The sequence below is a fragment of the Macaca mulatta genome, chromosome 13 (genome assembly GCF_049350105.2).
Source record: "Macaca mulatta isolate MMU2019108-1 chromosome 13, T2T-MMU8v2.0, whole genome shotgun sequence".
NCBI classification, from domain to species: domain Eukaryota; kingdom Metazoa; phylum Chordata; class Mammalia; order Primates; family Cercopithecidae; genus Macaca; species Macaca mulatta.
Genome location: NC_133418.1, coordinates 114959415 through 114987125, shown reverse-complemented (window position 1 = coordinate 114987125; position 27711 = coordinate 114959415). Strand labels below are relative to the sequence as shown.

At 44.1% G+C, this 27711-nt stretch overlaps 1 protein-coding gene and 1 long non-coding RNA gene across 12 annotated transcripts in view; one reads left to right on the top strand and one right to left on the bottom strand.

The window, feature by feature from the left end:
• The window catches only part of LOC106992837 (uncharacterized), a 38125-nt gene extending 14755 nt beyond the window's left edge, over window positions 1-23370 (bottom strand). For all 6 annotated transcript variants that reach the window (XR_013403060.1, XR_013403062.1, XR_013403061.1 and 3 more), the window contains exons 1-3: window positions 23200-23370; window positions 22570-22673; window positions 2512-2638 (exon numbers count right to left, since the gene is read on the bottom strand). This is a non-coding gene — a long non-coding RNA (uncharacterized LOC106992837). The remainder of the gene's footprint in view (window positions 1-2511; window positions 2639-22569; window positions 22674-23199) is intronic.
• Window positions 23371-23434: 64 nt separating this feature from the next.
• TAF1B (TATA-box binding protein associated factor, RNA polymerase I subunit B) overlaps window positions 23435-27711 on the top strand; it is an 82961-nt gene continuing 78684 nt past the window's right edge. For 4 of the 6 annotated variants that reach the window (XM_002799137.4, XM_015111686.3, XM_077960154.1 and 1 more), the window contains exons 1-2: window positions 23435-23499; window positions 25181-25279. In XM_002799137.4, coding sequence (XP_002799183.2) covers window positions 23482-23499; window positions 25181-25279 — 117 coding nt within the window. In that variant the 5' untranslated portion in view covers window positions 23435-23481. Of the gene's footprint in view, window positions 23711-25180; window positions 25280-27711 lie in introns of all 6 variants that reach the window. The other 2 variants (XM_077960153.1, XM_077960152.1) reach the window with 2 other exon arrangements.

The window sequence follows — 27711 nt, the reverse complement described above, 5'->3', positions numbered from 1 at the left end:
CACTGGGTCACCTGTGCTTGGGGACAAGGCAGAGGCCTTGGCTGTGATGTGACAGCACCAGCTCATGAGGGCCTGGCTGCCGTGCCAGCCGTCCGTGCAGGCAGAGCCCAGGGCAGGGCACAGGCCGGGCACTGTGAAGAAGCTGAGCTGGTGTGAGTCAGGGCGTGGAAGATTCCAGGCCTTCAGGTTCCTTTCTCTCCTGCCTGCCAGAAATGCCGGAATGGGACCCCGGAGGAGCCCATCTGCATCTGCTGCGTTGGCCCTTTTTAAACAGGGCTGACATGGAGGCTAACATCTGAGAACTTTGGAGCTGGAAGGAGGCTGGTTCAACCGTGTATATTCTTGATGAGAAACTGAGGCCCAGAGAGAGAAGAAAGAACTTACTCTGAGACACATGGCCCTGTGGTGGCAACACTGCGTTCTCTCTCTTCCACATGGTGTCCTTTGTATGAAAATTCTGATATGTGGAGACTGCAATGTGGATGTGGTTCATTCTGAACTCACAAATGCTTATCCCCCCAAAATAGTCTTGTTTTTGTTTTTGTTTTTGTTTTTTTGAGATGGAGTCTCTGGGCTCTGTCACCTAGGCTGGATGGAGTGCAGTGGCGCGATCTTGGTTCATTGCAAACTCCGCTTCCCGGGTTCAAGCGAGTCTCCTGCCTCAGCCTCTCGAGTAGCTGGGATTACAGGCACACGCCCCCATGCCAGGCTAATTTTTGTACTTTTAGTAGAGACAGGGTTTCACCATGTTGGCCAGGCTGGTCTTGAACTCCTGACCTCAAGTGATCCGCCCATCTCGGCCTCCGGAAGCTCTGGGATTATAGGCTTAAGCCACGGCACCCAGCCAGGGTTGTGGATCTTTTTTTTTTTTGAGACGGAGTCTCACTCTGTCGCCCAGGCTGGAGTGCTGTGGCCGGATCTCAGCTCACTGCAAGCTCCGTCTCCCGGGTTCCCGCCATTCTCCTGCCTCAGCCTCCCGAGTAGCTGGGACTACAGGCGCCGCCACCTCGCCTGGCTAGTTTTTTGTATTTTTTAGTAGAGACGGGGTTTCACCGTGTTAGCCAGGATGGTCTCGATCTCCTGACCTCGTGATCCACCCGTCGCGGCCTCCCAAAGTGCTGGGATTACAGGCTTGAGCCACCGTGCCCGGCCTTTTTTTTTTTTTAATTTATTTATTTTTTTTGAGACAGAGTCTCGCTCTGTCACCCAGGCTGGAGTGCAGTGGCGCGATCTCGGCTCACTGCAAGCTCCGCCTCCCGAGTTCACGCCACTCTCCTGCCTCAGCCTCCTGAGTAGCTGGGACTACAGGCGCCCACCACCGCGCCTGGCTAATTTTTTGTATTTTTAGTAGAGACGGGGTTTCACCGTGGTCTCGATCTCCTGACCTTGTGATCCGCCCGCCTCGGCCTCCCAAAGTGCTGGGATTACAGGCGTGAGCCACCGCGCCCGGCCGGGTTGTGGATCTTAAACCCAGAATCATCTAAACTTAGTGGTTTAAAGATATTACATATTGACATTATTATTTGTATATTAACACTCGGTACATTATTTTACAGTTTCCCCTACATCACCTTGTTTAACCCTCCCAACAGCCCTACAGGGTAGATATTATGGTTTTTGTCTTGCAAATGAGGAGCCTGAGGCTTACGCAGATGAAGCGGGTCCCTCTGTCGGCAGCAATCATTCCCCCACACCCCAGAGGTTTTGCCTCAGTAGTTGGGTGTCAAGAGCCTAGACTCGGCTGCCATCAGTCAGACGGATGTCCATCCTGGAGGTGGCAGACTACTGGACACCATGGTCAGACTTATTTTATTTGGCCTCATACTGTTCTAAAGCATCCTGAAACAGCATGTAAAAGTCCAAGGATGGCTGGGTGCAGTGGCTCACACCTGTAATCCCAGAACCTTGGGAGGCCGAGGCAGGCGGATCACCTGAGGTCAGGAGTTCAAGAACAACCTGGCCAATATGATGAAATCCTGTCTCTACTAAAAATACAAAAATTAGCCAGGCGTGGTGGTGGGTGCCTGTAATCCCAGCTATTCAGGAGGCTTAGGCAGGAGAATCACTTGAACCTGGGAGGCAAAGGTTGCAGTGAGCCGAGATTATGCCGTTGCACTCCAGCCTGGGCAACAGAGTAAGACTCCTTCTCAAAAAAAAGAAGTCCAAGGATGTCTTCAAAAGTAAGGACTTCTGTCTTTAAAAGCCTACCCGGGGCCAGGTGGGGTGACTCACACCTGTAATCCCAACAAGGCAGGTGGATCACCTGAGGTCAGGAGTTCGAGAGCAACCTGGCTAATATGATGAAATCCTGTCTCTACTAAAAATACAAAAATTAGCCAGGTGTGGCGGTGGGCCCCTGTAATCCCAGCTACTCAGGAGGCTGAAGCAAGAGAATTGCTTGAACCCCAGAAGGGGAGGTTGCAGTGAGCCGAGATCGCGCCACTGCACTCCAGCCTGGGCGACAAGAGCGAAACTCCGTCTCAAAAAAGATAAGATAAAATAAAAACCAACCTGGGAGCTCCGGCCACGTGGAGTCCAGCCCGGGCTTTCCCTCCCTCTGCTGGGCAGAGTCGTCCTTGTCCTTCAGTCCATCTGCTTTGCTTGATCTCACCGTCGTGATTTTCACTGTTGCTTCTACCTGTAATAGACCATGGTAGCCAATGTTTGTAAATCACTTCATGGCTTACTGAGCCCCACTGCTGGATAGGCAGTGGGGTCTTTCTTAGCCTGGAAAGAATCTCTTCTGGGGGCAGTAGTTGGGTGTCAAGGAAAGTGACATGCTGATGTCTCCTCATGCACAGTTGTGTCCAGCAAAGATTCAGGGGGACCAGCTGTGGTGCTGAGGGTATCAAGCAGAATGGAATCCCTGCTTCCCTAAAGCAATCTCAGCTGAAATGAACAACACTTGGGTAGGCTCTGGTTCCAGTGCCAGTTAGCTGCACTAATTAGCATATGCATTTGGTAAGCTGCTTCCCCACTTGTGGCTTCAGTGCCCCCTCTGAGGAATGGGAGGTGGTGGCCGGCCATCCTCTCGGTGCTCCTGGAGTCTGTTCAGTTGATGAGGGTCATGGGCAGGTGGACTTGCACACAGGTTGTTCTGGGCATCATCTTGCTTAGAGAGGTGGGGAGTGAGTGACTCTGCCCGGGGCTCCAGAGCCATCTTCAGTATACGTGTTTCTCTGGCCTAGAGTTTTCTTTTTTTTTTTTTTTGAGACTGAGTCTGGCTCTGTCGCCCAGGCTGGAGTGCAGTGGCCGGATCTCAGCTCACTGCAAGCTCCGCCTCCCGGGTTTACGCCATTCTCCTGCCTCAGCCTCCCGAGTAGCTGGGACCACAGGCGCCCGCCACTTCGCCCGGCTAGTTAGAGTTTTCTATCTTTAATAAGACTGAAGTGCACCCCTGGGCTGTACCAGAGCCCATGGATTACTGGCCTGGGGACTGGATGGCTTATGAAGGCCACAAGTCCTGGGAACAGCAGAGGCAAATCCAATCTTGATGAAAATCCTAGGTCCTCTGGAACACAGACCTTTGTGAAATCCCAGGTCTACCGTGAACATTTCAGGAGGCAAAGGGATTTTTGCTCTATTTTCAGAATTGGTGTAAGATTCAAATCAGCAGCCATGGTTGAGTGGGGCATCGTAGACAATGTGGGGTGACAGAGCCTCAGCCTCAAAGGGGACAGCTTCACACAGCTCACATTTCAAACGTGCAGCTCACATTCCAACATCCTTTTACAGTTTACAGAGCACATTCATGTTCTCTCATTTAATCCTGCAAGGAATCAAAAACTCAGAGGGTAAAGTGATTTACCAAGCCAGATAAATAACCAGAAACCTTATAATCCCAGTATGCAGGGGCCACCACTATACATTATTTACAGCGCTCCTTCCAGTTTTCTCTTTGCATTTTTTTCTTTAACTGGTTAAAGCTATACTCTCTGTGTAGTATACTTGAATATTGTTTACTGCTTTAACTTATTTTATTATATATATTTTGAATGGTTGAATTCCTATAGGAAGTGGTAGTGCGTGATTAGGGAATTCTGGACTAAGAACACAGCCCTTGAAAAGGTGTGGACCAGGGAACACAGGGTGTATTCAGGAAACAGTGAGTAATTCTTTGAGGCCAGAACTCGTGACCCTGATGAATTGAGGCTTAGCAAACTACTCAGCTACTCAGGTCTAGAAAGTCTAGAAAGACATTTTATGTCAGATGATGGAGAGTTTGAGTAACATACTAAGGAATTTTAATTTATTCTGTTTTCATTAGAGAATAATAATACATGCTACATTATACATATTTGGAAAAATACAAATGAGGGCAAACATCTAGAAATAATCCATAAGCCAATTGCACAGAAATAATTGTTATAAATATTTTGATATATGTGTAGCCTTCTGATTGTTTTCTTTTTCTTCCTTTTTTTTTTTATTTTTTATTTTTTTATTTGAGACGGAGTCTTGCTCTGTCACCCAGGCTGAAGTGCAGTGGCGCGATCTTGGCTCACTGCAACCTCCGCCTCCCAGATTCAAGTGATTCTCCTGCCTCAGCCTCCCGAGTAGCTGGGACTACAGGTACCCACCACCACGCCTAGCTAATTTTTGTATTTTTAGTAGAGATGAGGTTTCACCATATTGGCCAGGCTGGTCTCGAACTCCTGACCTCGTGATCCACCCGCCTCGGCCTCCCAAAGTGCTGGGATTACAGGTGTGAGCCACTGGGCCCAGCCCTGATTGTTTTCTGTACACATATTTCTTCTTTTTTTCCCCCAAAAGGGACATAAAACACATTCTTTTGTAATCTGCTTATAATTCTATTATCATCTTTCTCAGTCATTAAAAATTCTTTTTCAATAATGATCTTTAAAAATTTTCTTCATTGGCGCTCTGTTTGAAATAACATTTTACTAGGGACCTCAAAAGCCAAAATGGGTAAAACTAGAGCTCCTGGGATCAGGGCAGATGCAGGAGCCGTGACGCCTGCCTGACCCGGTGAGACACCCTGACTCCATCTGAAAATCATTGTTGCATAACGTGATTTGTATGACTGCACTGCAAGAATAGAGCATTGCTTAGTTAATCAGCCCGTTCAGTTGTTTCCAATTAGTCCCTTTGTAAATTGATTTTTCCCATTAAAGGTTTTTGAACATGGGGTGTGATATAATTTGAAGGTATTATTGTGAGTACCAAATATGGTAAAATCTTACCTAACTGGAATTCAGCTAACAGCAATCCTTAATTAACCAATTTTCTTTTGCTCAACTTTCAGAACATAAAGGAACCTCTCTCTCTCTCTCTCTCTCTCTCTCTCTCACACACACACACACACACAGAGTTATGAAATAGGAATAAATTTAACAAATATGTGTAATAGGTATACTCTGAAAACTATGAAACATTACTGAGAGAAATGAAGGAAGGTGAGTGTAAATGGTTATATCACACTCATGGATTGAAAGACTCAATATTCTTTAAATGCCAGGTCTCCCTAAAATTGATTCTCTAGATTCAATACAATAGTATGCAAAATCATATCAGGTCTTAAAAAAAAAAAATTTAGTAAGCAGACCAGGTGTGGTTGCTCACACTTGTAATCCCAGCAACTTTAAGAGGCCAAGATGGAAGGTTGCTTGAGCCCAGAGGTTTGGGACCAGCCTGGCCAACGCAGCAAGACCCCATCTCAATTTTAATAAAAGAAAGAAAGAAATTTAATAAGCAATTTAAAAATTTTTATGCATAGAATAGGCCGGACTTGGTGGCTCACACCTGTAATCCCAGCACTTTGGGAGGCCGAGGTGGGTGGATCACGAGGTCAGGAGATTGAGACCATCCTGGCTAACAAGGTGAAACCCCAACTCTACTAAAAATACAAAAAATTAACCGGGTGTGGTGGCGGGCGCCTGTAGTTCCAGCTACTCTGGAGGCTGAGGCAGGAGAATGGCGTGAACCCGGGAGGCGGCGGAGCTTGCAGCGAGCCAAAATTACGCCACTGCACTCCAGCCTGGGCAACAGAGCGAGACTCCGTCTCAAAAAAAAAAAAAAAAAAATTACACATAGAATAGCCAAAACAATTGTGAAGAGGAACAAAATTGGAAGACTTATGCTCTCTGGTTTCAAAACTTACTATGAAGCTAATAGTAATCAAGATAGTTTGGTATTCAAGTAAACTTTGACATACAGATCAATAAAACAGAATAGAAAGTTCAGAAATAGACCTACACATACGGTCAACTGATTTTCAGCAAAGGTGTCAAGACAATTAAATGGGGGGAAGGACAATCTTTTCAATAAAAGATAATGAAATAGTTGGTTGACTCCGTGTACAAAAATGAATCTTAACCTTACGTCATACCAATTCAAAAATTAACTTGAAGTGGATCATAAACTGTATGTAAGAGCTAAAAATTATAAATCTTCTTTAAAAGAAAAACAGAAGAAAATGTTAGTGATCCCGGGCAAGGCAAATATTTTAAAAATAGGCCACAAAAAGCAAAAACTACAAAAGAATACAAAACTACATCAAATTTGGACTTCATCAAAAATTAAAATGTCTGCTCTTTGAAAGCACCATTAGGAAAATGAAAAGGCGAGTCTCATTGGCTTGTACCAGACTATATACATGACTCGTACCAGAACATATAAAGAATTCTCATGGCTGGGCGCGGTGGCTCACACCCGTAATCCCAGCACTTTGGGAGGCTGAGGCGGGCAGATCACCTGCGGTTAGGAGTTTGAGACCAGCCTAGCCAACATGGTGAAACCCCGTCTCTACTAAAAATACAAAAATTAGCCGGGTGTGGTGGTGCGTGCCTGTAGTCCCAGCTATTTGAGAGGCTGAGGCGGGAGAATCACTTGAACCCAGGAGGCAGAGGTTGCAGTGAGCCAAGATCACACCACTGCACTCCAGCCTAGGCAACAAAGTGACACTGTCTCAAAAAAAAAAAAAAAAAAAAAAAAGAATTCTCACAACGCAGTAATGATAAAAGACAATTAAAATTGTGTAGAAGATTTGAGCAAATATTTTATTTAAAAAACCACAGATGTCAAATAAGCACATGAAAAAGATGCTGAACATCATTAGTCATTAGGGAAATATAAATTTAAACCAAAAGGAGATACCACTACATACACACTGAAATGGATAAAATTTAAAAGATTGATAATGCCAAGCATTAGAATGGAACAACTTGAACTCTCATACACTGCTGAAGAAAACTGTACAATCATTTTGGAAAACAGTTTAGCCTAGGCTGGCACAAGGCTCATGCCTAAAATCTCAGCATTTGGGAGGCTGAGGCAGGAGGATCGCTTGAGCCCAGGAGTTCAAGACCAGCATAGGCAACATAGGGAGACCCTGTCTCTACAAAAAAAAGTTAAAAAATTAGCTGGGCATGATGGCACATGCCTGTAGTCTTAGCTACTCAGGAGGCTGAGGTAGGAGGATCGCTTGAGGCCAGGAGGTCTAGGCTGCAATGAGCCGTGATTGCACCACTGCACTCCAGCCTGGGTGGACAGAGTGAGACCCTGTCTCAAAAAAAAAAAAAAAAAAAAAGAAAGAAAAAAAAGAAGAAAAAGAAAAGGAAAGGAGCAGAGGGGAGGGGAGGGGAAGGGAGAGGGGAGGTGAAGTGAGAGGGGAGGGGAGGGGATGGGGGAGGGGAAGGGAGGGGAGGGGAAGGGAGGAGAGGAGAGAAGTTTAACATTCACTTATAAACTTAACTATTCACTTACCGTATGACTTAGAAATTCTATTCTTTTTTTTTTTTTTTTTTTTTTTTTTTGAGACGGAGTCTCGCTCTGTCGCCCAAGCTGGAGTGCAGTGGCCGGATCTCAGCTCACTGCAAGCTCCGCCGCCCGAGTTTACACCATTCTCCTGCCTCAGCCTCCCGAGTAGCTGGGACTACAGGCGCCTGCCACCTCGCCCGGCTAGTTTTTTTTTTTTGTATTTTTTAGTAGAGATGGGGTTTCACCATGTTAGCCAGGATGGTCTTGATCTCCTGACCTCGTGATCCGCCCGTCTCGGCCTCCCAAAGTGCTGGGATTACAGGCTTGAGCCACCGCGCCCGGCCAGAAATTCTATTCTTAAATATTTGCTCAAGTGTAGTGAAAACATGTCTACACAAAGATTTGTGCCTGAGTTTTCACAGCAGCTTTGTTCAGAGTAGCCGCTGGAAGTGATCCAAATGTACATCAGTTGGTAAATAAAGAAAAGTTACTAAATGGAATACTACTCAGCAATTAATATGTATGAGCTGACACATGCAGCAAAATAGATGAATTGCAAAGCATTACTAAGGCAAAAAAGGCAACTCCCTGTATGCACCCCTATATGAAGTTCTAGAAAAGGCAAACCTATAGTGATAGCAGATCAGTAATTGCTAGCAGTGAGGGGATTTGGGGATAGAATTTAAAATTACATTTTTGGTACTGGTTGCACTGCTGTATACAGATGTCAAAACTCATCATTGTACACTTAACATCGGTCAATGTTGTTGTGTATAAATTCTTCTGCTGACATTTGAATTCCTCTTTGTCTACTTTTTTGTCATTCTTCCAGCCACTTAGTCGCTTCACATTTAATGGTTCAGGACTGCCATGTCTGCTGTTTCAAGGATAGAGTTTGTGTTTCTGTTTAGCTACTTTTCTTATTTTGAGGTAATTTTTCAGAGAAAAAATAAGTGGGAAGTTTTTTCCCTCACCATCTCAAACTTGGAAGTCCTATAGATGTCAGTTAAAGTCATGGGGCTGGAGTTATCCCTATTCCTTTGTGTATTAATGTACATTTTGAGACACTACGAACGAGTTCCCAAAATGATGAATAAGGTCTCCAATCTCCCATATCTCCCCACTTCCTCTGCACCATCCCCCCAATATAGTTATAAAACAGTGTTAGTTATATCAGTAGTTAGGATATACTTTATTATGACTGTGCAAATGTCATTCACTAGAAAACCAGTAACTTAATGCCCATGACACTTTTTTTTTCAGTTCTTCATTTTTACTAGAGTTGTTCATTCCCCACCTTTTTTTTCGTTTGTCTGATTTTCTACACACCCACCACTAATTTTTCCTAATGCCCCAACAAGTCAGCCTCAACTCCATCGGTAATGTTTTCCATAATCTCAAACATCGCATATTCCTCTAATTCCTGGAGACCTCTTTCTCAGAATCAGCCTTCCTTCCATGGATTCCGTTGAGACTGGATGCTGGGTGGATGTCATCCTGGTTTCTAGTCCCCATCATCCTGAGGGTTCACATTGCCTTGTATATTTTGGATCCCTTGCTTCCTGATATCTTGTTCCATGTGTTCTTTTCTTGGTTACTCCCTTGTTTTTGGTTTGTTTTTTGTTTCATTTGTTTGTTTGTTTGTTTGAGATGGAGTCGTGCTCTGTCACCAGACTGGAGTACAGAGGCGCGATCTTGGCTCACTGCACCCTCCGCCTCCCAGGTTCAAGCAATTCTCCTGCCTCAGCCTCCCGAGTAGCTGGGACTACAGGCATGCACCACCACGCCCAGCTAATTTTTTTGTATTTTTAGTAGAGATGGGGTTTCACCATGTTGGCCAGGATGATCTCGATCTCTTGACCTCATGATCCGCCCACCTCAGCCTCCCAAAGTGCTGTGATTACAGGAGTGAGCCACCACACCCTGCCAGTTACTCCCTTGTTTTGTTGGATCATTACCTCCAGTAGGTCACTAGGTAAGGGAACAAGAGAAGTAGATTATTTCAATTATTGCATGCCTGAAAATACCTTATGCTACCTGATTGGACTGATGGCTTGGCTAAATATAAAAGTGTAGGATGTAAATTAGAGTATTGAAGGAATTGGTCCCTTATCTACTAGATTCCAGGGTTGTTAAGAGGCCTGTTGACTTCTGATTTTCTTCTTTTCTCTCTGCAAATTTATAGCCTCTTTTCTGTATCTTGGATATTTTAAAATTTCCCAGTGGTGTACCTGACACTGGATCTTTTTCATTCCCTGTGCTAACCCTTTTGATTTGGAAAATCATGCTTTAGTTCTGGGAAATTTCCTTTGCTCTCCTTCTAGCTTTTTAGTTGTTGGCTTTCAACTTTCCAGACTTACCCTCTTGCTTTACTTTATCTCTTTGCTGCTATTTTTCATCTTTTGGTCTTTTTGCTCTGTCTTCTGGAAGTTTCTCTGGATTAATTTTTTATACTAAGTTTTAATTTTGGTTCTTATATCTTTAACTGTGTAGAAATTTCCCTTGTTTTTAGGATTGTTTTTAAGCTTTCTGGTTCTTGTTTCATGGATACAATATCATCTCTACCCGTTTTGTGGAAATTATTAGTTTGAAGTCGTTTCCAGTTTCTCCTGATTATTTTCCGTATTCTTTTGTTTGTTGTGTTTTCTGTCTTTCAAGTCAGAAGCTCTTCCTGGGTATCTGCAGGTGCTCAGCCATCTGCTCTCATTTTTTACTTGAGCCTAGAAGCTCTTTGCACGTCGCCAGTCTTGGGCCCTAGTGGGCTTTAGCCTCATAGGAAGAAGGAGCTTCAAACAGGCTTGTCATTGTGAAGAATCCCAAATGGCAGTCTCTGCCATCTACTTTAGAGAAGAGTAACTTCCTGCCTGGGGGGATGTAAAACTTGCTACAGGGATTCTAGAAAGGTAGATGGGGCAGCATTCAGATTTCCACTCAATTCCCATTTTCAATCCGGGGTTTCTCCTTTGGCACCTGCCGCCACTGCAAACTCCTCTACAATGACCATGCCTCCTCTTCCATTGTTTTGGTCCTTGTGGACATAATCCTCCTTATTTTACTGCTATTTTAGTGGGGGTGGGGAGAAAAAAAGAAAGAATGCATCTATCCAGCCTGGCCTCCCCTGTTTCTGTCATAAGGAGCTTGAATGGGATTCAGAGAAGGTTGGCTTCTCCAGGACTCCCCCCCTACTCCTAAGTCACCACTTCAATCTGGGTCTCGATTTCCTCATCCATAAAATGGAAGAATAGTGCCGCAAACACACTTCAGAGATACTGCAGGTTCCTTTCCAGATCACCGCAATAAAATAAATAATGCAATAAATGCGAGTCACACAAATATTTTGGTTTCTCAGCACATATAAAAATTGTCTTTACACTATGCTATCGTCTATTATTTGTGCGATAGCATTATGTCTAAAAAATACGTATCTTAATTTTAAAACACTGTACTACTAAAAAATGCCAACGATGCAATCAACAATCCAACCAGCAGGCTCCAATCCTTTTGCTGGTGGAGGGTCTTGCCTCAGTTTTGATGGCTGCCGACTGGTCAGGGTGGTGGCTGCTGAAGGTTGCAGAGGCTGTGGCAATGTCATAAAATAAGACAACAATGAAGCTTGCTGCATTGACTGGTGCTTCCTTTCATGGAAGATTTCCCTGTAGTATGCCATGCCGTTTGGTAGCATTTTACCCACAGTAGAACGCTTTCGAATTTAGAGTCACTCCTCTCAAACCCTGCCACTGCTTTATCAACTAAGCTTACGGAATATTCCAAATCCTTTGTTGTCATTTCAACAATGTTCACGGCATCTTCACTAGGAGCAGGCTCCATCTCAAGAAACCACTTTCTCTGCTCATCCATAAGAAGCAACGCCTCATCCATTTACCATGAGATTACAGCAAATCAGTCACATCTGCAGGCTCCACTTCTAATTCTAGTTCTCTTGTTGTTGCCATCACATCTGCAGTTACTTCCTCCACTGAGTCACTGAGTCTTGAACCCCTCAAAGTCATCCATGGGAGGAGGAATCAGCTTCTTCCAAACTCCTGTTAAAATGGATGTTTTGTCCTCCTCCCATGAATCACAAATGTTCTTAATGGCATTTAGAATGGTGACACCCTTCCAGCAAGTTTTCCATTTACTTTGCCCAGATCCATCAGAGGAATCACTATCTATGGCAGCTATAGCTTTACAGAGTGAATTTCTTAAATAATAAGACTTGAAATTTGAAATTACTCCTTGATCCATGGGCTGCAGAATGGATGTTGTATTAATAGGTAGGAAAACAGCACTAATCTTGTACATCTCCATCAGAGCTCTCAGGTGACCAGGTGCTGCATTGTCAATGAGCAGTTATTGTTTGAAAGACATCTTTTTTTTTTTTTTTTTCCTGAGCAGTAGATCTCAACAATAGGCCTTAAATATTCAGTAAATCATGGCATAAACAAAGGTGCTGTCATCCAGGCTTGGTCGTTCCATTTAGACAGCCCGGGCAGAATAGATTAAGCCTAATTCTTAAGGACCCTGGGATTTTCAAAATAGCAAATGAACATTGGCTTCAACTTAAAGTCACCAGCTTGTCTTAGCCTATAACACGAGAGACAGTCTGTCCATTGAAGCTTTAAAACCAGACATTGACTTCTCTTTAGCTATGAGAGTCAGAGATGGCATCTTCTTCCAATATAAGGCTGTTTCATCTACATAGAAAATCTGCTGCTGTTTTGTTTTTGTTTTTGAGACAGGTCTCACTCTGTCACCTGGCTGGAGTGCAGTGGTGTGATCTCGGCTCACTGCAAACTCCACCTCCCAGATTCGAGCGATTCTCCCACCTCAGCCTCCCAAGTAGCTGGGACTATAGGTACTCACCACCACGCCCAGCTAATTTTGTGTGTGTGTGTGGTAGAGATGAGGTTTCACCCTGTTGGCCAGGCTCGTCTCAAACTCCTGACCTCAAACGATCCACTTGCCTTGACCTCCCAAAGTGCTGGGATTATAGGCGTGCGCCACCATGCCTGATCAACATAGAAAAACTGTTGTTTCGTGTAGCCACCTTCATCCATGATCTTAGCTGGATCTTCTAGACGACTTGCTGCAGCTTCTCCACCAGCACTTGCTGCTTCTCTTTGTACTTTATGTTCTGGAGGTGACTTCTTTCTTTCAACCTCATAAACCAACCTCTGCTAGCTTCAGGCTTTTCTTCTGCAGCTTCCTCACCTCTCTCAGCCTTCATAAAACTGAGAGTTAAAGCCCTGCTCTGGATGAGACTTTAGTTTAAGGGAATGTTGTGGCTGCTCCGATCTATCCAGACCACCAAAAGTTTTCTCCACATCAGCAATAAAACTGTTTTGTTTTCTTAAAATTTGTGTGTTCACTGAAGTAGTACTTTCAATTTCCTTCAAGAACTTTCTCTTTGCATTCATAACTTCTGTGTTTGATGCAAGAGGGCTAGCTTTTGGGTTAGCTCAGCTTTCAACATGCCCTTCTCACTAAGCTTGATCATTTCTAGCTTTTTATTTTATTTATTTTTTAATTTTTTTTTTTTCCTGAGGCGGGGTCTTGCTCTGTTGCCCAGGCTGGAGTGCAGTGGTGCAATCTCAGCTCAATGCCACCTCTGCCTCCCGGATTCAAGCAATTCTCCTGCCTCAGCCTCCCAAGTAGCTGGGATTACAGGTTTGTGCCACCACGCGCAGCTAATTTTTGTATTTTTATTAGAGATGGGGTTTCACCACGTTGGCCAGGCTGGTCTCAAACTTCTGTGATCCACCCACCTCCATCTCCCAAAGTGCTGGGATTACAGGTGTGAGATTTTTATGTTCTGGAGGTGGCGTCAGCCCTAGATTTTTATTTAAAATGAGAGACCTGCAACTCTTCCTTTCACTTGAACACTTAGAGGCCATTGTAGGGTTATTAATTGGCTTAATTTCAATATTCTTGTGTCTCAAGAGATAGGGAGGCCTGAGGAGAGGGAGAGACATAAGGGAATGGCCGGCTGGTGGAGCTGTCAGAACATGCATCACATTTATCCATGACGTTTGCCATCTTACATGGGTGGGGTTTGTGGCACCCTCAAAAGTTACAGCAGTGACATCAAAGATCACTGATCACCATAACAGATATAATAACAATGGAAATGGCTGAAATAGTGTGAGAATTATTAACATGTGACACAGACACGGAGCGAGCACGTGTTATCAGGAACGCAGCGCTGGAAAACCTGCTCAGCACGGTCGCCACAAACCTTCGAGTTTTGTTTTTTTTAATGTAGTATCTCTGAAGTTCAATAAAGTGAAGCACAATACAACGAGGTATGTCTATAGATAAATTTTATTTTATTTTATTTTACTATTGTTATTTTTTGACACGGAATCTCACTCTGTCACCCAGGCTGGAGTGCAATGGCAAGATCTCATCTCACTGCAACCTCCGCCCCCAGGTTGAAGCAATTCTCCTGCCTCAGCCTCCTGAGTAGGTGGGACTACAGGTGCCTGCCACCACACCTGGCTAATTTTTGTGTTTTTAGTAGAGATGGGGTTTTGCCATGTTGGCCAGGCTGGTCTCCAACTCCTAGCCTCAAGTTATCCGCCTGCCTCAGCCTCCCAAAGCACTGGGATTACAGGTGTGAGCCACCAGGCCTGGCCGATACATTTTATTTTATTTTATTTTTTAGAGATGAGGGAGGGGGTCTCACTATGCTTTCCAGGCTGGTCTTGAACTCCTGGCTCAAGCAATCTTCCCATCTCAGCCTACTAAATTGTTGGGATTATAGGCGAGAGCCACTGCACCCAGCCAAATTTCAGGAACTCTTTCTATTCTGAAATTGCATGCTTCAGGAAACCAGACCTGGTCTCCATGGGTATTTTATTTGTTTGTCATATTTTTGGTGTTCCCAAAATGTGCCGCCAGCCTCCTTTTCTGGATTTCTTCTACCTTTCTCCAGAATCAATGGATCCTTGAGCAGAGCTGGCTCCATGGGTTTTGTAAAGGCTACAGAGTCCCAGGACCTCGTATTCAGGAGGGCCTCGTGCTTGGTTTAATCTTCCGCTCTCACTGTCTTGAAATTCTTACTAACTTTTGAGCAACGGGCTACATATTTTCATCTTGTGTTGGTTCCCACAAATTAGGTAGCCAGTCCTGGCCATGGGACAGTCACAAGCCAGAAGTCACCTTTCAAAGATCTTAACGCTCATGGCCAGAGACAGAACTTCTGTGGCTCTGTTACCCTGCTTCCTGGAAGGGAGGGAGGAGCAAGACCGGTTTGCCCCAAGCCTATAAATGGATAAACCAGTCCCCAACAGGTTCTGCAACTTGCCTGAGATCTTATCGCTCATGAGTTTGGGAAACTCTTGAGTTATTTAAGCCACACTCTTAGAAGGTTGTTTTGCTTCTGTTTAACTGGTGCTGTGCCTTCTGGCTATTGAGCTCCTATGACAAAGTGATTTTGCATCCAGAGTACTTTATTCATTCATCCATTCATTCACTAAAGAAACCTTTATTAAGCACTTGGTCTGTTAGCAGAAAAAGTAGGCTCTTTGGAACAGGCAGAATGGAGTTAAGTTCCCTCTTGGCCTCTTGCTGGTTGGGTGACCTGATTACACCTCCTGAGCCTCAGTTTCCTTTACTGTTTAATGACAACAGTTAAGAGATCATTTGGGTAATGGGCCTGGTACAATGCCTGACAGAGTCTGTGCCTAGCAAATACCCACTCCTTAGCCTTCCTCAGGGCTATGCAACCTGCAGGTGGTTGCAGTTTTAGTTATGGGCAGACCAGGCTACCAGCAGGCCTTGGAGCTCCTGGAGGAGCCATTCAGAGGGCAAGTGCTGGATACTCTCTTCTCTCTAGCAGGAACATGGAGGGTGGATGAGAAGCAGCAAGGATGATGTTTGCCTTCTGGATCATGCCTGTGTCTTGTGATTAGCATTTAATAGGCTCCCAGAAAGCTTTGAAGATAATCATATGTCTACCCCTCCCTTTTGACTGATGATCTTGACGTGATATACACTTATGTCAGTGAGGAAATTGGGACGCCCTTGCAATGAGCCAAGAGTTGCTCTTTAGCTTTCAAAAACTTAAAGTCTAGTGAAAATTCAGCCCACAATAGAGTGGCACAGGAATTTGTCTTCAGAAATGCCTCCTCCACAAAGCTGTTTTGTGGGATGAATGGGGGACGATATGGTAAAATAAGCTTAATGACAATTTATGGTATTCGTACCTCACTTTTCCGTGTACAAAGTTTTGACAAAGTCCTTGTATATCCATCATCCCATTCGTGCCTTCAAGCCCCATAAGGTGGTCTGATAAAGTTATCACTCCCAGACTGCAGATGAGAAAACTGAGACTCATTGAAGTGATTCGTCCAGGCCATATAGCTAGCAGGGAAGTAGCAGGGCCAGGACTTAAATCTACTACTCTCTTGAGTCCAGAGACCCTCCTCTGTTGCCTCAAGGTAGTATTTAGCGATTGCCACACCTCTTTAGCTAAACTTTTAGCTGACTTGTTCTGAGTTCTAAGCCCTGGGATGTTGGCAGTATCAGGGGGTGAGGAGGAGGCGGTGAGACCAGCTCCAATGGGGCCACACCCTGAATATCAGGGCTGCAGCCCAGTTGAGTTGTGGCCACATTCCTTGAATTCCCATGACCTGGTCACATAAGAATAATGCAGCCCCTGGGGTGGTCTCATCAGAGCCAGATCTGTCCCTCTCACCACTCAAGGGCTCACTCCTGTAATTCTGCCTCTCTCCTATGTAACCCACGCTTGATTTCCATTAGCATACAAAATGCTGCAGTCCTTCAAATTCTCTTCAACTCCCTTCAGCTCTTGCCCAAGTCTTGCTCCCCCTTTCAGGGAGTTGTCACCACTTGTGTCCCCTTTCCCTCCTCTCATTCTGCCTTAAACCTGCTCCAATTAAACTTTCATCCTTATCACTTTCCTGAAATCACCGTGTCAATGCTGTGTATCTTGCTAAGTCCTATGCTGAACTCACTCAAACTCTTAATAGCATTTGACATTTCTTTCTTCTTGAAACTTGCTTCATGTAGCTTACGGTCACCACACTCCTCTGGTTCTCCTCCTTCTCCACCATCTTTGCTGGATGTTTCTGCTGTCCCTGACTTCTAATGCTATGGTGTCCTGCGACTTAGCCCTGGGCTCTCCTCTCCCACCTGCCATCTACCCTCACTTCCTAGGTGTCTTCACTTTGTCCATGGCTTTATAGCCCCCATAGACACTGATGACTTCCAAATTCATATCTCCAGCCAGAATATCTCCTTGGAATTCCAAACTCATGTGTTGACTTCCTCCTCAATATTTTCTCTTGTATTACCGATAGACATGTCAAATTTTGTCCCAAATCTTGAGTTTTCACCCCAACATCTGCTCACAATCATCTCGTAGTCTCCTCCACTCACTACAGTATGGCATCCTTGATTCCTCTCTTTTGCTCACAACTACATCCAGTCCATTGTTGGCTCCACCTTCAAAACACACCTGTTTCTCATTGCCCTTCTCTAGTGCCCTACACCAGGCACCACATACATCTTTAGGCTGGATTCCTGGTACAGCCTCCCAATTAGTCATCTCCATTGTGCCCTTATCCTTTATAGTCAGCCTGAGTAAGACTTCAAGGCATAAATCAGACTGCATCATTCCTCTGTTCAAAATCCTTCAATGACTTCTCCACTGACTTAGAATTAGATCAAAATACCTAACCATGGTCCCAGACAGAATATTCAAAATACCCATATTTAACATCTGGTAGAGGAATGCATAGTCATATATAAGTTTCTATATAAATCAAACATTTTAAATATATTATCTTCTATTTTCCAAATGAACCAAACTATATTTATCTATATAATAAAACTGCTGGCTGGGTGTGGTGGCTCACACCTGTAATCCCAGCACCGTGGGAAGCCGAGGTGGGAGGATCACTTGAGGTCAGGAGATCAAGGCCAGCCTGGCCAACATGGGGAAACCCCATCTCTACCAAAAATACAAAAATTAACTGGGCATGGTGGCACAAACCTGTAATCCCAGCTACTTGGGAGGCTGAGGCAGAAGAATCGTTGGAACTCAGGAGGCAGAGGTTGCAGCAAGCCGAGATTGTGCCACTGCACTCTAGCATGGGCGACAGAGTGAGACTCCATCTCAAAAAAAAAAAAAAAAAAGCTTAAAAAATGATATTAATATAACACAGAGCATGCATCAAATCAGCCTAATACTCTAAGTCATTTATTGGTTTTCAGAAATAATTGGTGTGAACAGTGAACAATCTGAAAAAGAAATTAAAAAACTAATCCCATTTACAATAGCCAAAGAAAATGAAATACCTAGGAATTAACCAAAGAAGTAAAAGATCTCTATAATGTAAACTACAAAACAGTGATGAAAGGAATTGAAGAGGACACCAAAAAATGGAGAGATATTCTATGTCCATGGATTGGAATAATCAATGTTGTTAAAATGTCCATACTACCCAAAGCAATCTACAGATTCAATGGATTCCCTATCAAAATACCGATGACATTCTTCACAGAAAGGCAAATAACTGCCGTAAAATTTATGTGGAACCACAAAAGACCCCGAATGCCAAAGTTATCCTAAGCAAAAAGAACAAAGCTGGAGGTATCACATTAACTGACTTCAAATTATACTCAGAGCTATAGTAATCAAAATAGTATGCTATTAGCATAAAAACAGACACATAGCCCAACAGAACATAATAGAGAACACAGAAACAAATCCACACACTTACAGTAAACTAATTTTTGACAAAGGGGCCAAGAACATACACTGAGGAAAAGAGTCTCTTCAATAAATGGTGCTGGGAAAACTAAATATCCATAAGCAAAATACAAAACTAGACCCCTATATCTCACCACATACAAAAATCAAATTGAAATGGATTAAAGACTTAAATCTAAGACCTCAAAATATGAAACTACTAAAAGAAAACATTGGGGAAATTCTCCAGGACATTGGTCTGGGCAAAAATTTCTTGATTAATACCCCACAAGCACAGGCAACCAAAGCAAAAATGGACAAATTAGATCACATCAAATTAAAAAGCTTCTGCACAGCAGAGGAAACAATCAACAAAGTGAAGAGACAACCCGCAGAATGGGAGAAAATATTTGCTAGCTATCCATCTGACAAGTGATTATTAGCCAGAATATATAAGGAGCTCAAACAAGTCTACAGGAAAAAAATTCTAATAATCCAATAAAGAAATCAGCAAAATATTTTAATAGACATTTCTCAAAAGAAGACATACAAATGGCAAACAGGTATATGAAAAGGTGCTCAACATCATCGATCATCAGAGAAATGAAAATCAAAACTACAATCTCGGCTGGGCATGGTGGCTCACACCTGTAATCTCAGCACTTTGGTAGGCCGAGGCAGGTGAATCACGAGGTCAAGAGATAGAGACCATCTTGGCCAACATGGTGAAACCCCGTCTCTACTAAAAAAATACAAAAATTAGCTGGGTGTGGTGGCACGTGCCTATAGTCCCAGCTACTCGGGAGGCTGAGGCATGAGAATCGCTTGAACCTGGGGGGCGGAGGTTGTAGTGAGCTGAGATTGTGTCACTGCGCTCCAGCCTGGGCAAGAGCAAGACTCTGTTTCAAAACAAACAAACAACAACAACAACAACAAAACCCTACAATCTCATCCCAGTTAAAACAGTTTATATCCAAAAGACAGGCAATAACAAACACTGGTGAGGATGTAGAGAAATCAGAACCCTCAAACACTGTTGGTGGGGATGCAAATTAGTACAAGCATTAGGGAGAACAGTTTGGAGGTTCCTCAAAAAACTAAAAATAGAGTTACCATATGATCCAGCAATCCCACTGCTGGATATATACTCAAAGGAAAGGAAATCAATATATTGAAGAGATACCTGCACTCCCATGTTTATTGCAGCACTGTTTACAATAGCCAAGGTTTAGAAGCCACCTAAGTGTCTGTCACAAGATGAATGGATAAAGAAAGTGTGGTACATATTCACAATGGAGTACTATTCAGCCATGCAAAAGAGTGAAATCCTGTCATTTATAATAACATGAATGGAACTGGAAGTCATTATGTTAAGTGAAGTAAGCCAGGCACAGAAAGACAAACGTCACATGTTCTCACTTATTTGTGGGATCTAAAAATCAAAACAATTCACTTTATGGAGATAGAGAGTAGAAGATTGGTTATCAAGAGGCTGGGCCAGGTAGTTGGTCAGGGGCAGGGAATGGTGAAGAGGGAGGTGGGGATGGTTAATGAATACAAAAGTAATAGAAAGAATGAATAAGACCTAGTATTTGCTAGCACAACAGGGTGACTATAGTCAATAATAATTTACTTGTGCTTTTAAAAATAACTAAGAGCGTATATGGCCAGGCGCGGTGGCTCACACCTGTAATCTCAGCACTTTGGGAGGCCGAGGCGGGCAGATCATGAGGTCAGGAGATTGAGACCATCCTGGCTAACACAGTGAAACCCCATCTCTACTAAAAATACAAAAAAAGTTAGCCAGGCATGGTGGCGGGTGCCTGTAGTCCCACTACTTGGGAAGCTGAGGCAGGAGAATGGCATGAATCCAGGAGCGGAGGTTGCAGTGAGCCAAGATCTTGCCACTGCCCTCCAGCCTCGATTACTGTATGATTTATTTTTTCTCTTTTATTTATTTTTTAAATCTTTATTCTTTTTTCTCTACTTTTTCTTTTAACATTTTTTAATTTTGAGAAAAGGTCTTGCTTTGTCACCTAGGCTAGAATGCAGTGGCATGACCACAGCTCACTGCAGCCTTAACCGATCCTCCCACCTCAGTCTCCCTAGTACCTGAGAGTATGGGACTGTGCCACCACACCCAGCTAATTTTTTTAATTTTTTGCAGAAATGAGGTCTCATTATATTGCCCAGGCTGATCTCAAACTCCTGGGCTTAAGTGTTCTGTCCACCATGGCCTCCCAAAATGCTGAGATTACAGGCTTGATGTTAAACTAACCTTGCATTCCTAGAATAAACCTAACTTGGCTATGATTTATTATCCTATTTATATATTGCTGAATACAACAGGATGTACATTCAATTTACTGATGTTTTGTTTGGAACTTTTGCATGTATGTTTATAAGAGGAATTGATCTTTAATTTTGACTTTTCTTGAAATATCCTTGTCAAGTTTTGGTGTCAACGTCATGCTTGTCTCCTAAAATGTGTTGGTAAATGCTCCTCTTTTTTCATTATTTGGAAGCATCTGTATAAGATGGGTGTTCTTTCTTTCTTTTTACAATTATTATTATTATTATTGAGACAGAGTCTCACTCTGTCAACCAGGCTGGAGTGCAATGGCACGATCTTGGCCCACTGCAACCTCCGCCTCCCAGGTTCAAGCAATTCTTGTGCCTCAGCCTCCCAAGTAGCTGGGATTACAGGCATGCAACACCACGCCCGGATAATTTTTGTACTTTTAATACAGATGAGGTTTTGTCATGTTGGTCAGGTTGGTCTCGAACTCCTGGCCTCAAATGTTCTCCTGCCCCAGCCTCCTAAAGTTCTAGATTACAGGCACGAGCCACCATGACTGGCCTATTTCTTTCTTAAAAATTTGGTAGAATTTGGCCAGGCGTGGTGGCTCATGCCTGCCAGTACTTTAGGAGGCCGAGGTGGGCAGATCACAAGGTCAGGAGTTCGAGATCAGCCTGGCCAGTATGGTGAAACTCCATCTCTACTAAAAATACAAAAATTAGCCAGGCATGGTGGCAGGTGCCTGTAGTCCCAGCTATTCAGGAGGCTGAGGCAGGAGAATTGCTTGAATCCGGGAAGCAGAGGTTGCAGTGAGCTGAGACTGCACCACTGCACTCCAGCCTGGGCAAATGAGTGAGACTCTGTCTTTAAAAAAAAAAAAAAAATTGGTTGAATTTTCACATTTATTGGCCTAGAGTTGTTCAGAATATCCCCTTATGATCTTTTTAATGTCTGTGGTATTTGTAGTGATGCCCCTACATATTGGTTAGTGATGCCACCGTTATCAGTTACTTTGATTTTCTTTGCTCCATTGCTCAGACTGAAGCACAGTGGCCTGATTATAGCTCACGGCAGCCTTGAGCTCCTGGGCTCAAGCAAACCTCCTGTCTCATCCTCCCAAGTAGCTAGGACTGCAGGTGTGCACCACCAAGCTGGGCTCTTCTTTTCTTTTCGATCAATCTTTCCAGAGTTTATCGAATGTATTAGTCTTTTCAAAGAGTTAATGTTAGTTTGTCGAGACTCTTTTCTTAAAAAATATCTTTTAAGCTGGGCGCGGTGGCTCACGCCTGTAATCCTAGCACTTTGGAAGGCCGAGGCGGGCAGATCACTTGAGGTGAGGAGTTCGATATCAGCCTGGACAACATGGTGAAACCCCGTCTCTACTAAAAATACAAAAATTAGCTGGGCGTGGTGGCACGTGCCTGTAATCCCAGGTACTTGGGATGCTGAGGCAGAAAAGAGAATTGCTTGAACCTGGGAGGTGGAGGTTGCAGTGAGCTGAGTTGGTGCCATTGAACTCCAGCCTATAGAGATGAGGACTCAATATGTTGGGCAGGCTGGTCTCCAACTCCTGCCCTCCAGCAATCCTCTGGCCTTCACCTCCCAAAGTGATGGGATTACAGGCACCAGCCACCACAGCCTCTGTGGAGCCTCTCTATCGAAGCTTGCTTTCTCTTTTTTAAACATTTCCTTCATCCCATTATTTTTCAGTTTAACCTTTTATCTAACTTCTTGAGATATATGATTATATCAAAAGATCTTTCTTGAACATCCCATTTCAGACTGAAACCACTCTCCTCTTTTTCTCCTTGGCACTCACCACCATTTAACATACCACATATTTTCCTCATTTATTTTTGTCTCTCCCCATCAGAATGGAATCTCCACGAAGGCAAGGACTTTTGTTTACTGCTGAATCCCCCGGACCGAAACCAGTTCCTGTTTAATAAATAAAACAAGGAATGAATGTGTTAAATGAAGAAACAATAAGAGCTAAATTTATTGAGCAGTTACTGAGACTCAATTATATTCACTCATGCATTTATTTATTCAGTTATTTACTTATTTAGAGAAGGGGTCTCGCTTTGTTGCCCCGCAGGTCTCCAACTCCTGGCCTCAAGCAATCCTCCCAGCTCAGCCTCCCCAGGATTACAGGCGTGAACCACCACGCCTGGCGGAGACTCAATTATAAGGGGCTCACAGATAACATCTAATTCTTACAGAGGAGGAAACTGAGGCACAAGTAAGCAGGAGAGCCGTGATTGGAAACCTAGGTCTAACTCACGGCCCGTGAGCTTTCCTCCAAGTCCCGAGGCTTCCCCTTAAAAAAGCCAGCGAGGAATGAGACCCGGAGGGCAGAACCCACGGAGGGCGGAGCCCACGGAGGACAGAAACCGCGCTCGCAAGCTCGGCCTTGCGCGGCCCCTAGCAGCCAGACGAGCAAGCCGGCCTTGGAATGAATGACCTTCGGAACGGAGCTTGATCGAATCACTCAGCAGTAGGCGTCGCCCACTTTCTTATTGGTTGGTTTTGGTTCTCAAGAGTAGGAAACGAAGATAGTCCGCGAGGGGGCTGCGGGCTTCGCGGAGCCTCGCCCCCGGGCGCGCTGGTTCCCTGCCGCGCAGGCGCACGGAATCCTCGGCTCGGATCTCGCGTTTCCGGCCGTAGGGCTTCTCCCGCCTCTCCCGGAAGCTGCGCTCGCTACCCGGGTAACGGGTCCCGGCTGTGAAGCTTCCGCGGCGCCCCGATGGACCTCGAGGAGGCGGTAAGGAGGCGGTGCGCCTGGCGGGCCCCTACTGCCGGGGCCGGAGGGGAGAGAAGCTGAGGAGGAGCGGCGGAGAACGCCTCGGGTTGGGGCGGCCACCGGTTGGAGGAAGGCGGGGCGGCGGGCTGCGGGGCGGGGTGACGACTGGGCGCTGGCCGGCCGCATGCGCGGGCGGCGTTGGTAAAGAGGCTGGAGTTTCTGGCTCGGCGAGGTTGTGGGCGAGGGAGGGTGTGGGGTTTGTCGTTATGGATGTTTGTGTTTAAGGATGAAGTTGTGGGTTTTGTGGGGTGGCCACCCACAGGGCTCATCCTCTAGACTGGACCACCCACAAGTTCCCTTTAATGCTGGGGTGGGTGAAGGGGGAGCAGGGTTTGGAACCTGAGATGCCCCCGGGTAACCCCTGTCGGTCTCTCCGGGAATCCTCGCCGCTGTCTCCTGCAGGGATTCTGAATTCGGGTTTGGGAACTCCCCCAATTTTCCAGCTGTCATTTATCGTAGTGTTAGTACGGGGTCATTGAACACTTTACCAAGTTGCCAAAATTAATTTGGCATGCACTTTTTTTTTGTTTTAGGTGCTACGTAAAATGGCACATTTTTGTTTTTTTCTTTTTGAGACAAGGTCTCACTTTGTCCCCCAGGCTGGAATGCAGTGGCACATCACGATCACGGTTCACTGCAGCCTCGACCTCCTGGGCTCGAGAGATCCTCCCGCCTCAGCCTTCCAATTAGCTAGTACTGCAGACGTGCGCCACCACTCCCGGCTAATTTTTTTTTTTTTTTTTTTTTTGGTAGGGGCAGGGGTCTCGCTATGTTGTCCAGACTGGTATTGAACTCCTGGGCTCAGGCGATCTTCCTGCCTCAGCCTTTGCAAAGTGCTGGGATTACAGGGATGAGCCCCCGCACCCGGCCAAATGGCAAATGGCACACACTTTGATGGTATTAAATGGTACTTGATAATTAGATCAACGCTAACAACAAGTCAAACTCCAAAGAGTTGGGAATCAGAGAATTAGGCCTGTATATACGGAAGCAGTACGGCCTTATAATACGGGCTTAAAAAATGTTTATTGAATGATGGTTGGCTAACTTCTGTAGATGCTAGGCTGATGAAATTAATCATTGTAACTCACCATTAGCTAGTGTATCCCCAGACTAGGGACCATGTCTGGTCTGTTCTGCTCACCATTGAATCCCCAGCACTTAGTAAAAAGCCTAGTACACCCAGAGTTGATACTCTTTATGCTCCCCAGTGGATAAATCGAAACTGGAAACCAGTACAAATCTAGTTCCTCTGTGGTATGCGCTTTTAGTGTCCTGGAGGAGTTCCAAATGGTATTTGCATTTTTAAAGTCTTCTCTATACTTATTTGTCATCTTCTTTCTCACAGAATTTTCAAGGAGCTTTGTTTACTCATCTTTGGTTCCAGTTTACCCCTACTACCTCCTTTTCTTTATTTTTCCTCTCACATTGCATATTTCAATAAATTTTCTCCAGCAGTTTAATTCGATTTCATACCGCTCCTCTCCTTGTTTGCAGACAATCTCTCTGATATATTTTCTATTGTGTATGATTTTTTGTTTATAAAGTTGCAAGGAACACACTAAGTAGAACTGCAGGGTTTAGGTACGATGTATTGAATGTGGCTTGATGGGAACACCTTTTCTGTCCTCTTCTCCCATAGGAAGAGTTTAAAGAACGCTGCAGTCAGTGTGCTGCTGTCTCATGGGGCCTTACTGATGAAGGCAAATATTATTGCACTTCTTGCCACAATGTTACAGAGGTAAGTAACAAATACCATTTATGAGTTTGCTTATGTTTTAAAAATTACTATTTCAGCCTGCTATGTAGTCTAAGTCCCAAAGAATTTGGTTAATTTTTGTCACTCGTGCAATGCCAACATTCCAAGGATGTGAGTGGTCTTGGGTACTTACACATAGGTTAAGGGATTTGTGAATTAGATTGAGGATGAGTTTTTGAAATTATGTTGGGCCACATTTATAAATGATTTCTTATTCAGAGTATATGGTTGAGGGAAATAATTAAAATTGTACTTAGAAGATGATGCATTTCTTTTTATTAGTACTTATTTACATTTTTAAAATGTGTCATGGTGGCTTAGAGGTTTGGAAGATGGAATGTTAGAAAACTTGAGGACTGGGCTGGGCGCGGTGGCTTATGCCTATAATCCCAGCACTTTGGGAGGCTGAGGCAGGTGGATCACCTGAGGTCAGGAGTTCGAGACCAGCCTGGCCAACATGGGAAAACCCCGTCTCCACTAAAAATACAAAAATTAGTCGGGCGTGGTAGCATGCGCCTGTAGTCCCAGCTACTCAGGAGGCTGAGGCAGGAGAATTGCTTGAACCTGGGGGCAGAGGTTGCAGTGAGATGAGATCACGCCACTGTACTTCAGCCTGGGCAACAGAGCAAGACTCCATCTAAAAAAAAAAAAGCTTAAGGACTGTTGGGAATGTTGGAACTACACTTCATTATCCTTTTATCTTTGTATAGTACCGTACAGATTACAAAGTGTTTTTGGATTCATTATCTCATTTCCTCCTCATCACCAATGTGAGAGCCTATTGATAGGGCTCACAATTTGAGTGAGTTTGCCAAAGTTACGCAAGTTCCAGGACTTGAATATGAGTCTTCTGACTTCAGCGTTCATTTTACCCATCTTGTCATACTGTCCTGTGTAACCTTGGTAAACAAGGCTACCTTCACGTTGTGAGGGCTAGGTCCTATTGTGGTGAACACACCTGCAGGCCAGCATCACCAAAATAATCAAGGGTGTAGAGAGTCTGCTAGTAGACGGGCTAAATGTGGCCAGGACTCTCCTCTGTGGAAAAGGATTTCCTCAAATCTACAGAGCCAGGAAGGGACAAATGTTACCTTCACCGTACGGGCTTAAGAAAGGCAAATTTGGGACGATAAAAGTAACTGTAGACTTCTGCTTCTGGCTGAGATGGAGTAGCAGAGACCAGACTTAACTTTGTCCGCTAAACAACGAAAAACCTGGACAAAATATATGAAACGAGTAAAAGGAAAAAAATTTTCCCTTGAAAAAACTGGTGAATTGAGCTTGCAAGTCTGTCACACAAGTGCTTTTCCTTGAGACAGTGTTCTTGAGTCTGCAGCTGGAATGCTTATCTCTGCTTCCTATTTAGTCACACAGAATATTAAAAAGATATGTGCTCACTTGATGAAATTGTTGGGGTGATGGAGATATTTATTATCTTGATTATAGTGATGGTTTCGTGGAGATATATTTTGTGTGTGTGTCTGTATGTCAGATTGTGCACCTGACAGATATGCACTTTGGTCCTCACCCTCAGTGTGTATTAAGGAGCTAGCAGTTTTACTTACTGTTGCTTTTGTACTATAGTGCAGGTGTAAACACAGTGAAGAAAGATTGTGTCTAATGGAGTATTTGCCGTTAGTAGATGAAGTCCACATACTATTTTTATAGGAGTTGAACTACATTAACTAATTGCTTTTCTATTTCTGGTTTTGATAGTTTCCGTTTGATTCTGTTTGATCAAATCTGCTGCAGTCATTTTTTAGTTTGAAAGATCCTAATACCACTACCTAGCTCCACATTTGAAAGACTGTCAACTCCTGTGAAGTAATTTGTCAAGAATGTAGAGTTCATGAAGATGGACAACATCTTTATAAAGACCAAAAACCTAGCTCAGTGCCTTCCTTTCAGACAACAGGCTTAAAGGAAAAAAAAGTTATGCGTTGCACAACTTCAGTAGTTATTCTCGGCTTTATGGTGATCCAGGCATGTTCTTCACATGGACTGTGAGAATATGATGTGGTTGGGGCTCCCTGGAGCTGAGCAGTGTGGTGATGGTGATGCTGAAATACAGTGGGCGGAGAATGACGAGTGAGACAGTTACAGCTAGAAGAATGGAAGTCATGGTGCAACTTGCCTTATTTTTCTGCCCCTTTTACTGCCCCCTCTTCCTCAGCATGTAACTCTCAAGTTCCAGACACGCTCTGCAATCTGGGAAAGGACTTCCGAATTGATAAAGGAACCAAAATGTTATCCTGATATATTTTATCCAGGAAAAAAAATATATAAGGTCATAAATCTGTTCAATTTAGACAATAGATATTTTTGCAAGAGTTTCACGGATATTTACAAAGATATAGGCTAGACTTGTGTGAGTTTAATAGATTTTTATGATTATAAGAGCAATGCATGTTTAC